Genomic DNA, 15,207 nt, shown 5'->3' on the forward strand with positions numbered 1-15,207 from the left:
AAATGTATATAAAACACTTTATAAACCTTCAAGAGCTAGATATGAATATTAGCCATGATGATGACACTGACCAGCTAAAAGCATGGGCCCAATTTAATGAGAAAAGAATGGATTAGAGACAGGTGCTTGGCTAGAGATTTCATTGGCAAAGAGTTCTGCAGCTCAGAACTTTCTTTGCAACTTACAACCTTGGAGAATTGACTCAAACACTGAAAAGTGAAGCCCAGAATTGCAGAGGTGAGATCTACGTGATAAAGACTAAGACTTCTTGGTCAACTCTCTACCCACCCTACTATATAGAGCCTCCTCTAAGATGGAACTGAAGAAGGATAAATATAGGGGAGGTATGGTGAGACAACAATGAAAAGGATATGGGCATTTTAGTCAACAGCAAGATTGTGCAATCTCAGAGTTAAATGGGACCATCTAGTGAGATAGTATTTGAACAAAAATCTCCTCCATGACATGCCTGAGTCATCCCCCAGTCTTTGCTTAAAGACCTCCAATGAAAGGATAGCACAATCCAGTTTTGAACAGTTCTAATCATTACCATTTTTTTCTTTACATCAGCTTAAATTTTCCTATTTCCATCTTCCAGCCATTACTCCCACTTCTGCTCTCTGGAGCCAAATGGAATGACTCTTTTAAGCACTCAAACATGTCATCCACATCTCTTCTCCATTCAAAACATTGCCAGTTCTTTCAGCCAGTCCTCATGTGATGTGATCTTAAGACCCTCTTCTTCATCCTGGTGCCATCCTCTGGAAGCTTTCAGCTTACCTTACAAGGCCTTTCTGAACATCCAGTGTCCAGACTGAATACAGTACCAATCAGAGAACAGAACAATGGGACATCCCTAATCCTGAATACTGAGTCTTTCTTAATGCAAAGATTACATTATCTTTTTTGATGAACACAAAGTTCAAATCTGGTCTCAAACATTTAATAGTTGTGCTACCCCAGGAAAAGTCACTTGTCTGCCTCAGTTTCTCCAACTGTAAAATGGCATCTACTCAGGATTGTTGGAAGGATCAAAGCTGTAACGCATTTAGCACGGTGCCTGGTACACGCAGTAAGTGATCAACAAACATCCTCCCTCCCTCTTCTTTCCTTCCTTCCATGTGGTCCACGCTGGTAAGGGTGCTTGAGAGCAAGGACTGTTACATTTATTTTTCTTTGCATCAGCTGTACCTATCATATAGCAGGCACTTAATAAAATGCCTAATTGCTTTACCTGAGTCAACGATAACTGTTGAACTCCACAAGGTCAAGCAGAGGTTCTTGAGGCACTCCACTGGAGACTTCTTTGAAGTTGTCATTAGACTGTGCTTTACTTCCCTTTGGGTCTGACCATTCCAACAGCTCTGAATCTGCCTAACTGCATTGCCATCTGGGTTTCACTTCTCTTTTCCAGAATAGTATATGAGAGGTTTTGTCAAATACCTTGCTAAGATCTAGATGAACTAGACCCATAGGATTCCCAACCCTGTCAAAAAAAAAAAAAAAAGAATTGTACCTGGATCACCTGTTCTCGAAGCCACACGAATTCTCAGTATACACTATATTAACTGTTGTCAGGTATAGTCTAATCTAAATCTAATAACTTCAAAGTTCTGTTTCTTAATAAATGGGTGTACTACTATTCACAATTTGTGATGATTCTTTGTGTAGGATCCTTTGTATTTAATGGGAAGTTATAAGGAATCTGGATATACAGGCTTGGTGCAGCCCTTTCTCTTCAAAGGATGTTGACCAGGAAAACATCTTAACCTAAAATGCTTCATTTTCTAGAGGTTGTGAACAAAAGACCCCTCCCCCCTGACCCCAAAATAAAAGTCTGATCACAAATTAAAATGCATTTATTGTCTAAGAAGAGCTTGCAAGGGAGGGAAGAGCTTGCAAGGGACCAGAGAGGGAGAGAGTTCTCAGCTGTTCAAAGGGGGTATGAAAAAGAACGAGATATTGTTTTTTTTTTTTTAAGGTTTTCTGGTAGGGAGTGAGGATTAAAGGAGAAGACATCTGCAGATACAATGTCAGGAAGCAGGATGTTCAGAAAGTCCCATGCAAGGTCTCAAGTCCGCAGCTGCCTTTGAGGCAAAGGTTGCCTTTGAGCTGGTCAATGCTGGTTCTGTAGTTTCTGGCAGCCACAGGCATTGCCAAATTCAGCTACAATTCACTTGCAGAGGATCACTAGTATGCCAAGTGGCCTGTCCTTCACAAGTCCTTCTGATTGGCTAGCTGTTGTGTTATTCCAGTGTCTGCTCCCCTGGTAAACAAAGGAAGCTCTGACATCCCTACAGTTATTACAAAGCCCATGTTCACAATGTTTATTACTAATGTTTTTAATGAATTGTGGAATTTTGTTAGGACTCAAAGTCAAGGTCACTGGGCCTATAGTTAGTAGATTTCATTATCTTCCACTTTCTGAGAATGGGATCACCCACCTTTTTTCAATTCTATGGAAAATGGACATTGTTCTCATCCACAAGGTTACTGATAGTGGCTCAGTAATTTTATATGGAAGTTCTTTCAGTGCCCAAACATGTCATTCACAGGATCTTAGTGTTAGAACTCAGAAGACGGGGAGGCTAGGTGGTGCAGTGAGTAGAGTGCCGACATTAGAGTCAGGAGGACCTGAGTTTGGATCTGGCCTCAGATACTTAACAGGAAAAAAAAAAAAACCACAACCTAGCTGTGTGACCTTGGGCAAGTTACTTAACCCCAACTGCCCTCCAAAAAGAAAAAAGAAAAAAAAAACTCAGAAGTCGTCTAATCCAACCTCTTATATTACAGATGAGGAAACTGAGGTGCAAGGTTAAGTGACTTGCCCAAGGTCACAAAGGTAGTAAGCATAAGATGTGAGATTTGAAACCAGGTCCTTTGACTCCAGGGTTCACCATACCATGTTTTCTCTAACCAGTTGCACCTTCTCTCATTGGATAGTTATCATTACCCTATCTACCCTGAAAAGCAGTCCTAAAACTTCTTTGATCCTCTTTTCTCTAGATTTGACAAAAAAACAAAACAAACTGAAAGCCCCCCAACATTTTTGCTGTTCTGAGTTTTTTCTAGAAAGTCTTTGCTTATCCTGATTAATGTTACAAGGATTTTGACATGCCTTTATATTCACCCTCTCCTATGTGCCCTTCCCTCCATAGTTAGCACATATCTGAGTCAGGAAGATCTGGGTTCTAATTCTGCCTCAGACACATTGCCCACGGTGCCCTTTCTTTTCATCAGCCACTGTCTCATTTTGAACATGACCCACTTTGCAGTTTGAAGTGCTATCAATGTATGAATTCCTACCTGTAAATGGGAGGGTAAGTGATAGACTAAGCTTTTATTATTGTTACTGTTGATATTGAGAATGTAACCAGGGTCAAGCCTAGATTTGCATAATAAAGTTCTTTTCACAGGTCAAAAAAATGAGAAGGGATACATTCTTCTTCCTTTCAGGGAAGAGATACATGGTCCTAGATCCATTTTGGGAAGAAATCCAGAGAAAGAAAATAGGTTCTGGAAGACAGACATGTAGGGAAAAGCTGGTTTGCTAAAAATTTCTCTGATTTCCAGCTTATTTCCCGAGAGACTTCAGGAAATTTCCCTTTGGTTATTATTGGGGATTTTCTCTCATTTGAACTAAGATATCTCATTCCCAGTGGGAGAACTCATTCACTCTGTGAATTGTTGTCTGTTATATTCTAATCTAATTCTAATAACTTCTAATTGTTGTTTGCTATCTGCTTGGATAAATAGGTTTGCTAACTATTCACAATTTGTGATGGTCTTTCATGGAGCAAGCATTTTATGGGAAGATGTAAGGCTCGGGGCATCCATTCTTCTTTAAAGGATATTGACCAGAAAAGTACCTTAAAGTTGAAGACAAAAATCATTGACTGTAGACTAAGCAATGTGTGTGTGTGTGAGGGGGGGGGGGGGTGGGGGGAGGAGGAGAGGGAGATTCCTCTAAGGAGAGCAGAATTAGCTAACCCCATGGCACCTCCTACTCCTAACCAGGCAAGAATCAAAGTCTCTCTTGGAGAAAGATGAGCAAGATTCCAGAGATATCTAACAAAGTCTTCTCATGGATCACATTTGGACAAACCTTTGTGGACACATACATAACCTACATGGGCAACACACACAATACTGCATGGTTATTACTTGTTTTCTACTGTAAACTGCATGTAACAACACCCTTCGGGGAAATTTTCTCCCAAATATACATTTTTACATTAAATATTATTATAATTTTTTGTTTATATATTATTTCCTTTGAAACACAGGCTCATAAATTTGCATGTCAAAAGTGAAACAGATCCCTCCCCCCCTCCTTCTCTTGTAACTTCTTTGAAACATTTTGTTCTCTGTTCCACCCCTCCAACTCTAAGGTAACAGTGGCTCCTCCCATTCTTACTAGTAGACTGCCCATTTTGAGATAACCAACATCGCTTAATGCCACTACCATACGTATAGTCATCTTTAGGTTATGACAACCAGTTGATCATAGGCTTCCTCCAAATAGGTACCTATACCTGAGGCTGATCACGAGGACATAACAGACTGTCTACAAGCTAGACTCATGTGCTCTGGTCAATTAACACTCAAAGAAGATTGCAGACAAGCTAAGGACCTTGTAAATTTTGAACAATTAAAAAGCAAGCGGCCTCAAAGATAAGGGAATTTTCACTGTATGTTGTTGTCTGAAATTACATCACTCCTGAAGACCTGCTGCCATCTCCCCACAGACACAGGACTCATGTCGGCCTGGAAAAGGCTGGCTCAGGACCAGAAAAATACTTACAGGCCTGGACAAGTGTGCCCTTCACCTGAAAGTAACTGAAGAACCCAACAGTAGCATTTCTACTCTGAGCACCATGATCCGACCCACTGTATAGCCCATTAAATTGCACTGGAATATATGTAGGTTGTGAGTTGGATTTTGCTGTTAACTTTAAGTATCTCAGGGACAATGATGGCATCACTGTTTTCCTAGAAGGGATCAGCTATTTACTGTTGGGGAATGGGTGAGGTTCTCCAGCCCTAGGTATTAGCCCCAAGAACCCAGTATATACATATACACTAGGCTGGCAGAGTGACTAGATCAAGTAACTTAATCTCAATGCCCCAAGCAACTTTCCACGACCATAAGATGAGACTTAGCTGCAGACCTCTATAGAGAGAAGGGGGTTTCCTCACCAAGGAGTTACCTATACCAATGACATCGTAAGTCTGGTCAAAAAGAAAAAAAATAAGAGAGAATATTTATTGGTTGCTGGATTCCCTGTGCATCTACACTGCTGTCTAGACAAGCTCCTGCCCCTTTTCTACATCATCAGAATGGTTTCTGAGTTTCTTACCCCTGCTGGGCTGGCTTCCCCTGCAGAATTGTAGGCTACGGGTTCCTACTTTGTTTCTCTCAGAATCCTTTTAAGTTAACCTTTCAAAAGTCTAGCCCGCATGTCTGACTATGCCTGACTTCCCTGATTTGACCCATCACAAAGTCTAAGACGGAATGGTCAGTTTCTTAACGTTCTAGTCTAGCTTCTATTCCTCAAAGTTAACAGTCCATACAAACCATTCTTTGTGCCTGTAATATACTCACTCCCTTCTCAACACCTCTAGGAATCTTTTTTTCTTTCAAGGTTCATGTCGGGTATGGGCTTCTAGGTGAAGCCTTTCCTTATCCCCTGAGTAATCAGTGCTCTCTCTTTCTTTCTTCCTCCCATTCTGACTCTCACTTAACTATCTTGTATTTACTTTTCTATTTACCTGCTGTATATTCCAGTATATTATAAGCTCTTTTGCTCCTAGCACAAAGATGGAGCTTAATAAAGGTTTAACTGAACTTGGCGCCTTATTGCACTTGGAAATGTATACTGCTGGAAAAGCAAGCAAGCATCTATCTGTCTCTACGCGCAGGAACTATGTTTGCAAGGCCCCACCTTTGCTTTTCTGTTTCTAGGAAATTTTTCAAGTTCTATCAAAATACAAATGTGTAGCAGGAATTTATAATTAGCAATTTATAACTATTTTATATTATACATAAATAATAAAGTTATATTATTTATGATAATATTATATAATTTATTATTAGACAATGGCATCTTTTCCTTGGTATTCATTTGAAAAAAGCAACCGTAAATCATGTGCTAATAATGAAAGACGCAGGGTGACTGTGAGCTCCAAATGGAAGCTCCCATTCCCCTGCATGTTCAGTGTCCTTTCTCTTGGCACCTACCTTGTAACTTTTCAGCACTCAAGGATTCTGCTGCACAGCATTAGTAATCGGCTGTGATCCCACGGGAGGGGCTTAACTATGTCACCTGTGATTTTTACCTTAAGATCACAGAGCAGATAGAAGCAATAAACATTTGGGGAAGCTGATAATAAGGACAGCACAGCACCCCTAAGCCCAGGGTCCTGAGGACAGAGGTGTAGGAACTGATGGAGAGAACAGGGACAGTGAGGGTGAAGAATGACTACTCTGTCAGTTTCTTGTCTCAGGAAAGAGGGGATGCCCCAGAGACAGGAGAAACCCGGCAGGAGGTAAAGAATGTTGAAACACGAATGGAACAACAAATTTCCTGTTAGTTCTGTGTAGTCTATTACTTTGGCTTATTGCATTTAGAAATAAAAAGGACCTCAGTAATTACCTAGTTTAGACAAGGAAACTGCAGCAGGGACATACAAAGGAATAAATGCTGAAATTGGAGGCCAAAGCCTTGGGTGTGGCCTCCACCCTATGACTCTCCCGCTAAGGGGCAGTCAGGTTCACGGATACAGCCTAGGAGTGATCCCAGGAGGCCCAAAGGGGCCAGCGACTTGCCTGGTAAACTTCAGATCAAGGACGTGAACTCAGGTCTTCTGATTCCTTGAAAAGTGAGTTTTTTTTGTTTGATTACTCATTCCAGAAAGGAACTCAAAAGTACATTAGTGATGATGAGCTGAGGTCCATGGGAGGGATAGGAACCAGTCTTTCATGATTTCAGCACACAGTGTCAGGAGACCTGAGTTTTAGTTTCTGCTTTATGACCTCAGTTAAGTCACTTCAACCCTCCAAGCCTCGGTTTCTGCATCTGCAAAAAAAGGATGAAACCTAATGCTCCCTGAGGTTCTATTTAGCCCAGAAGGCATAAGTCTGCACTCAGCATGAAAATAAATCTCTTCAATGACCACTGTACACAGTAAATCACCTTGGACAATCAGGAAGGTGACTTTTTCTGAAACTACCTTACCACCAAGTGGAGATTACCAAAGCTAACTGAAGGTCATGTGTGCCTCAGGCGAAAAACACTAGTAGTAGCTGAGGAAAATACCTTTATTTTGCTTTCCTCACAACAATGATATATGCACAGCCCAGGTAATCAAGAATGGAACCGGTTCACTTGGAACTTAATAGAGTATCTGAATAATGTTCCAATATCAGTAGTACTGATAAAGATCAGAACACTGAGAAGAGAACAGGCATCGTCTCTTAGGATCCACGTATCACCTCGGCACATTTTCTATAACTTCAGAAAATAATTCACTGACTCATAAAGAACATACTGACATGTAGTTCAGCCCCTAGCCTGGAGTCTACTGTAGGCCATCATCAGAGCTGCAGGCCCCTCTTGGAGTGGCTCCTGGTAGCATCCCCTGGAAGACTGCTTGTGGTGTCTCCTTCAGTCTCTGTAGTCACCACAAGGCTCTTCTGTCCTCATGTTCTTAGGTTCTTCCAGTCTACATCATGTCCAGCTATAAAACAAGAAAGCATTTGGAAATGAGCCAAGCCACCATCCCCAGTGCTGCTTCTGTGAACGAGGGAGGCACTGGAAAGCGAAAGGGATGCCAGAGAGGAACAGCTTCATGAAAATGGTCACACAAATCTACACACAGGCTGCTGAAAATCTTAAATAATTTCACATCTGTGTGAGACATTTGTGTTGGAACTGCTTCATTAGAGAACATAGAGAGAAGAGAGCTTCTCATGATAAAAACTGGAATCACAATAAGCAGACTTCAGCAGGTGGCTGCTGCTACAGGTCTAGAGGAGGGAGGTTTTCAGATGGGAAGGCTACAGACACAACCATCATCACTTTAGTGTTTTCAGTCATCAACAATGGAGGGTAATCAAGTCCGGAAATCCTCAAACTCCTATAAGCCTTGTTTGTTTGTACCGGGTTGATTGAGAACAGTTAAAAATTAGGCTTTTAAAAATGGTTTTTATTTGTAAACCCACACAAATCACTATGTGTATATCTCATTTTTGGTTAAGTGTAATTTCAGTAAATGATCCCATTTTGTTATCAAAGGAATAGTCTCCCTGGCTCTCTTTTAGCTCTTCGAATGGGAGGGATTAATTTTTGTAAACAACACAACTGAAACCACAGAACCCAGCACTTTCCTTTATGAAATTACCTATCTGATTAAATTTATAATAGACCTGAGTAAATCATGTAGGGGGACGCTATTGTGTAGGAAATTCAAATGTAAAGAAAAATAAGGCTGACAAGCTGCTTCCCTGGAGGTCTTCACAGCTGAGGCAACTGTAGTCATCCAAGTGCCCAGTCCATGTTTCCAATACTTACTAAGTCATCCACATCTCCTCCTTCCTCTGCTACATCCATGACTTCAGCTGCTTTTTCCTTTGGGGCCAGAAACTGTGGATATAAAGTCAATCAAATTACTGAAGTGCTTCTCTCTCTCTCTCTTTCTCTCTGGCTGTACAGGAGAGTTCTGCTTCTTTTCATATATTCAAAAATACCTGTTTTAATAACATTTCCTTTTAAAGGCTCCAGAAGAGGTATCTTGACCTATGTAATCCCCATGTAACTGAGGATTCCAAAAAAAGGTTATTGGATTCAATAGCATGCATTAAGGTAGAGGAGTCTCCGGGGGGAAAAGACTCAAAAGTCAGTCAACAACATATATTGAGGACCCATAGGTTCAGAGAACCCTTACCTAGACACTGTATAAACATGTATACTCCTTGCCTTTGAAGGTCTTCTAAGTCTCTCTTTCTCCTCTGACACCGCCATTCCCTTGACCTCACACCTGGACTATTACAATAGCCTACTGGTGGGTCAGCCTGCCTCAAGTCTCTCCCCACTCCAATCTGTCCTCCACTAAGCACCAGTCTGATTGTGTAGCCCCTCATTCACTCTTCCTATTATCTTCAGGATCAAATATAAAATCTTGTATTTGAAAGTCCCCTCCCACCTTTCCCATTTCCTTACATCTAATCCCCCTCCACTTTGGGATGCAGGGCCATGGTCCTCCTTGTCATTCTCTGTATAAGACATCCATCTGCTGACTTCCCATGCCTAGGATGCTCTCCATCCTCATGCTCTTCCTCCTCACTTCCATCAAGTGTCAGCTAAGCCCCATCTTCTGCTTTGCCAGCCCTCCTCAATCTGAGTGCCTTTTCCCTCTACTGATAATCTCTAGTTTTCCCATAAATAGCTTGTTTGTACAGAGATGACTTCACATTGTCTTCCTCATTGGAACATGAGATCCTTGAGAACAGTGATTGCTTTTCGCCTCTTTTTGTATTCCCAATGGCTGGCAAATAGCAGCACTAAATAAATGCCTGTGGACTTGACTTATTTATGAATAAATATACAAAGAGTGGGTGATCAGAGACTTACAGAATAATATATACATAATGGTCTATGTGCCTTAGAAGTATGTGGAGTTGTCTGGATTTTCTAAAAGTGAATGGAACAGGGCTACTCCTTTGACTTTGGGGATGGTAAATGTGATCTGACATCCAATTCTCTCTCTTCCCCAGGTAATTCTTTTCACTGGTTTATTTCACTTTCTACTTGCACAAACTAGGGACACTACTCATGACATCAACTCCATAAGATTCTGAAGAATGAGAAAAAAGCCAAAAACTTTATCTGAGCTCTTCTGGAAAAAGTACTGTTTTTGAAGTCAGAGGAACCCAAGTTCAAATTCTGCCTCTGATACTTACCACCTCTGTAACCTTGGACAAGTCACAACCTCCTTGGGATTAAGCTGTCTTATCTGTAAAATTAAGGGACTGTACTAGATGACCTTTCCAGGCCCTCCTAGTTTTAAATCTATGATTCTATGGTCCTTCCAAAGGTATGAAAAATAAGAATAAGTTATCATGGAAAACAGTAATTTCCTTGTCTGGAGGTTTTCAGTTCTGGGTGTGCTGGGAAAGTAGCTGCAACCTCTAGGGTGGACAAGATTGAACAAGGGTTCTTAACTTGGGTGTTCGTGAACTCGGTTTCTAAAAACATTGTGATAATTATTATTCTGAGAAGGGATCCACAGACATTACCAGATTTCCCCCTGGGACCCCAACAAGGCCAGACAGACAAACCCACATATAATCAGAAGCTCTGAGGCAGAGCAGGGCACAGGGCTGAAACTCAGAGAGCTACAAAGGGAAGGAACTGGTCAGGGCCATGGTAGTGACTAGACCTATTATGCCAGAATCCTACAAGATGATCTAGTAGCACAGTGATTAGTCAATTCTAAATAATTTAAGAGGGTGGAAAAGTACTGGTATCCTCAGCAGTTGCTTTTTTTTCCCAATACGAAATGAGAGGGGCAAAGGGAGAAAGCCCCACTCTCCTTATGACTTATTCTCTCAATGACGATGTACACAGAAAATGAATTTAGTGAGACTCCCTCCCCTATCCAGCAATGTTCTCATACAGTTGCCTCCACACAAAATGGAGAGGGAAAAAAAAAACATTTCACATCAGTCCTAGCTTTCTTGTTCAGCTGCAGATATCTATCTCTTTCCATCTTTCAAAAGGCTTCTGTGCTTTCTACAAGATGCCTTCTAGCATCAAAATGTGGTACCAACTGCTCAGGTGGTTCTTGTCTTTCTATAAGACAGTGGGGCTCCCAATCTTGTTTTGCTTTGACACTTAAACTAGATACAGCTAAGGCTTTGCAACCCTAAGGTGTAAAAAAATAAACCCAAAGTAAGGAGCAAATATCTGGAGTATTTTGTCACTGGCAAAACAAAATGCAAAAACGAGCCTTTATGCTATTCTGTGCTCCAGCATCTCCCAAGCTTCTTGACGGCTCTATTCTCTCGTACTTCCTCCATCTCCCACCCTACTCCCCCTTCTGTCCCCTTTGCTTTCTGGGAGGTCAGACAGTGAAGACAGCAGCATGGCACCCAAGGAGTTGGTGATTATCGGAGGTGCTGTCAGGACGCTGTTGCTGGGGGAAATGGGAGAAGGAATTATAAGCTCTGTCAATGTTGCCATTGTGCTCATAGGAGATAATGGTCCCAAAGGGAGTCTTTCTGCCTGCTACTGACTCCCCTCTGAAGCTACTGACACTAATTTGGGTCTTGACCTGAGACTGGGAATGGTGGTACTGGGGGAGGAAATAATGGCTAGGTATTATATTCTTAATCCCATTTAAAGTTGTAATTAGACTTTCCCAAAAGTCCCAACCAGGTGAATGAAAAAAGAGGGCCAAACATTCATTTGCATATAGTTTATGTATCTGTGTGATCTGCTCTGTAACTTCCAAATTAGCATTTTTATTTACTCTCTTTAAGGCCACATTTTTTTTTCAGTTCTTTCTCTCCCACTCACTACCATTAACTTACATCAGAAATGCTCAGCTAAAAGGGAAAAGAGACACAACACAGCCAGGGAGAAAACAGCCACTACCAAAAACCTCTGCTGGCCATAAATGTATGATCTACACACCAGTTCAGTTCAGACATTTGGCTTCAGAATTATTATCTTCCTAACCTACATGGGTAGGTTTTGTGTCTAATAGTTCTCTTGTAACGTCCTTATCACATAGGTGCTAGGCATACAGTAAAGGCTTTAACAATACTTATTAATCCAAAAATTTTGTGGGTTTTATGATATTGCTAACCTTTTGCTGTTCCACTTTCCAGTCCCCTCTCAACTACCAACGCAAGCCTCACACTGAAATTAAAGAATGGACCTTAAGACAAGCTTGCTTGTTCAGGATGACCATTGAATATAAAATTAAATATGAGTAATGTATCTTGGAGCCTGGGCTAATTTTCCAGGGAGAAACACAGCAGCAAACAGAAAGTTTCATTTCCATCAAGCACTGAACATCTGCAATTGATTTTCCTGACAAGATCCACTTTGCATTTCTGGGTAAGCAAATTATGTCTAAAAGCTAAGCTGCCATCCATTATCCTTCCCAAAGCCTCTGGCAAAGCTGATATCGTCAACATATCATTCCCCATCCTCCAAGCTCTTAACTGCAAGTAATTTTCAGTCGCGCAGTGATGGGGAGTATATAGTTCTAGCAGAGAATATAGTGATGGACCTGTTTTCTCAATACAAGGAACAGATAATCTGAACACAGTGCAATGGAGTAAAAGTCAACTCTTCTCTGCTCATTCTCTCTTGGCCATACACTTGGAAAAGTAAAGGATTTGCAGAGGACCTCCTCCTATTTTTAGAGCTCACCCCTCACTGGCTCCACTCCCTTTTCCTCAATTACTGTCTTGTTATGAAAAAAAGGATTCAGTTTTCTCCTCTGAAGATCTTTAAGAAAAGAGTAGACGTTATCTTTCAAACTTGGTTGGAATGCAATCTTATCCAAAGGTAGAGGAATGAGGCAGAAAATCTAAGACACCATCCAGTCCTAAGAGTGTCTAAAATTGGAAAACAGAGATGAGCTAACCTTGGTTTGCTCGTCAGACAGCTGCTATTGGAAGCACGAGTCTCCATTAGGAAGTTCTTATAGGGTAACATACAGATGTACAAAAGTGTTCTGAAGGACACGTGTGTGCACGCATTCTGCTTATGCTCAGCACTGGAGAGGGTTTTATTCATGTCCTCTGTAGGTCATCATCTCACCAGAAAGAGGGAGTGTGGTAGGGAAGCTAACAATTCATCTATGTCCTGAAGATCTCTGGGGGTCCTAGGAGCAGGACAAGGGCCTCCATAGAAGAGAATCTATAATGGCAGACAAGCACAGACAAGGTGTGTGGACTGCGTTGTTGCCCAGGCCAGACTCCACTTGCTCAGCGACACTGCATCTGAGGAGTGGGGTTGCCACATGGGCCACAGCTGCCAATGGCCAGGAGCCTGTTACCTGCTCAGACCTCCTTAATATCAAAGCTGCTGCCGCTACAGGGGCTTCGATGGATACAAGAGGAAAACAGGATAGAACTCACCGAGGCTTCTAGTACCCAAAAAACAAAAGCAGTAGCATCGTGAAGCTGCTAAATATTGCTAAGTATTTCTCTGGTCTGGGTTTTTTTTTTAATCACTGTAACTCTACAAAGAAGTGAACAAGGAGAGAACGTCCATCAGCTCCTCTCTGTTCTGAGCTACTTTCAAGCTGCTATTTTAGGGGCTAAAAGTGGCAGTGAATAGTGGGAGTCACAGTCTAGAGGTGGCTCTCTGGGTTTTGTGATCCTTTCCTTTCCCTCTGCTGCCCCAGATGGGGTTCTGCTATCTTTTTCCCTGCCTGATCTGTATGTCCCCATTCACTTCTCCCTAAGTTCCCCAGCTTTTAATTCTTTCTTGCAACTGAATTCTGCTTATTTATTTCCCATTCAAAAGATAACAAGGCTTAGTGCTGGAAGACAGATGAGAGATTACCTAGCCCAACACTCTCATTTTACAGGTGAGAAAACTGGGGCTCAGAGAGGCCAAACAGTTTATAAATGTGCACGGGCACTCACTGCTAGAAGAGAGCAGAAGACTCAGGAAAAGCTAAATGCATAAATAAGGATTTTATGACACCTTCAGCAAGTCATTCCATGGCCATACACAGGCCACATGTGACTCCCCCGTGGCCTCTGCAGCGCCTCCTCCTCTGATGCAGGCCCTCATCACCTCATACCTGGATGACTGCAGAAGAGCTGGGGAGTCTGCCCACTCCAGCCCATCCTCCACTGAGCCCCCAAAGTGATTCTCCTAAAGCCAGGTGTGATCATGTCTGTCCTGCCCACCCCAGGCCCCCTCAATAAACTCCAGTGGCTCCACATGGCCCCCAGGATAAAATACAGAATCCAGTTTGGCATTCAAAGCCCTTCACAAGCTAGCCCCCTGTAATGGTAATGGAATTTAAAGATCCCCTTGTATTGGCTTGGTTTTGGGGTTGTGTTAAAACCCAGAGACTGTGAATCCCACTTGTGGGATAGACTTGTTGTCAAGAGAGAAGACTGAACTGGGAGGAGCTGGTGCAGTGGATTTAGAGACAGGCCCAAGCAGAGGAGGCCAAAAGAACTTTTGGGGAGCAGTATCGGGGAGGCAGAGAGAGAGAGAAGAGAATTGCCAGGGGCCAGAGTTGCTGAGAGAGAGACTGATGAGGGCCAGCTGGAGCTGCTCAGGACTTCTGAGAGCTGCCAACCAGAGCTGCTGAGAACTGAGGAGGCATGGCTGTGATGCTGGTATTTTGTCTGTTTTGATGTAGTTTTGCCAGATTTGTCTGCTGGTGAAGGACAACAGTGAAGCTGTTGTTGCAGAGGTACTGGTACCTTGCTGTTGTTTCAGAAGCCCTGCAGAAGGATTTTCCTGTTGTATGTGTACAGAAATCCTGAAAGAGGGTCTTGCTTGTGTTTTCAGAGGTTCTGCAGGCAGAAAGTGAACTGACAAGGACACTGGCGATGCCTCTAGTGGCTTTGATAAGCTTTAACTCCCCAGGAACAAACAGTGCTGAGAAATTGCCTCGGGTCAAGGTGAAGAAAAGCCCTCTCCTGGGTATTAAATGTTGTGATGATATCTTTGTAGCTTAGGGGTACTTTTAGGTATTTAGGGCCTTTCAGGCTTTCCACCTCCCCTTTAGAGAAGGTGCTTGGCGTTAAGGGATGACAACTGTAATTCAGTTGTGATCCAGTGGGAAACTTTTGACTTTTTTTGTGCTCTGTGACTGACCAAATGAATGTACTTTGTTTATGATTGGAAACATCTCCATTTGAGAAGAGAGACTTTGTGACTGATTAAATGAATGTACTTCCCAGGGGTGGAGTAGTATTTGGATTGAATTGAGGACTTACTAAATTATTGAATTACAAAAAAAAAAATTATTAAATTACACACAGTGAATGCTGTATTTTTTTTTCTCTTTTCTGTAAATGTTTTGTCTTAATTTGTCACTGAATAAAATTGAGAGTTACTATGCTAATATTCCAAACCTTGAAAGTGGCCTTTGCTTGGCATTACATTACCCCTGTAAGGGTTATGGGATTTAAAGATCTCCCATGCCCCATGGACGTGC

General features: G+C 42.0%; 1 protein-coding gene across 1 annotated transcript in view; it reads right to left on the reverse strand.

The window, feature by feature from the left end:
• Positions 1-7,307: 7,307 nt before the first annotated feature.
• The window catches only part of XRCC5 (X-ray repair cross complementing 5), a 131,942-nt gene continuing 124,042 nt past the window's right edge, over positions 7,308-15,207 (reverse strand). The window contains exons 20-21 of the mRNA XM_069075187.1: positions 8,574-8,645; positions 7,308-7,740 (exon numbers count right to left, since the gene is read on the reverse strand). Of these exons, the coding sequence (XP_068931288.1) occupies positions 7,726-7,740; positions 8,574-8,645 (87 nt within the window). The 3' untranslated portion in view covers positions 7,308-7,725. The remainder of the gene's footprint in view (positions 7,741-8,573; positions 8,646-15,207) is intronic.

This window comes from Petaurus breviceps, unplaced genomic scaffold (genome assembly GCF_028583685.1).
Source record: "Petaurus breviceps papuanus isolate PSGF00001 unplaced genomic scaffold, PetGlider_PUasm1.0 90903, whole genome shotgun sequence".
In the NCBI taxonomy this organism is placed as follows: Eukaryota; Metazoa; Chordata; class Mammalia; order Diprotodontia; family Petauridae; genus Petaurus; species Petaurus breviceps.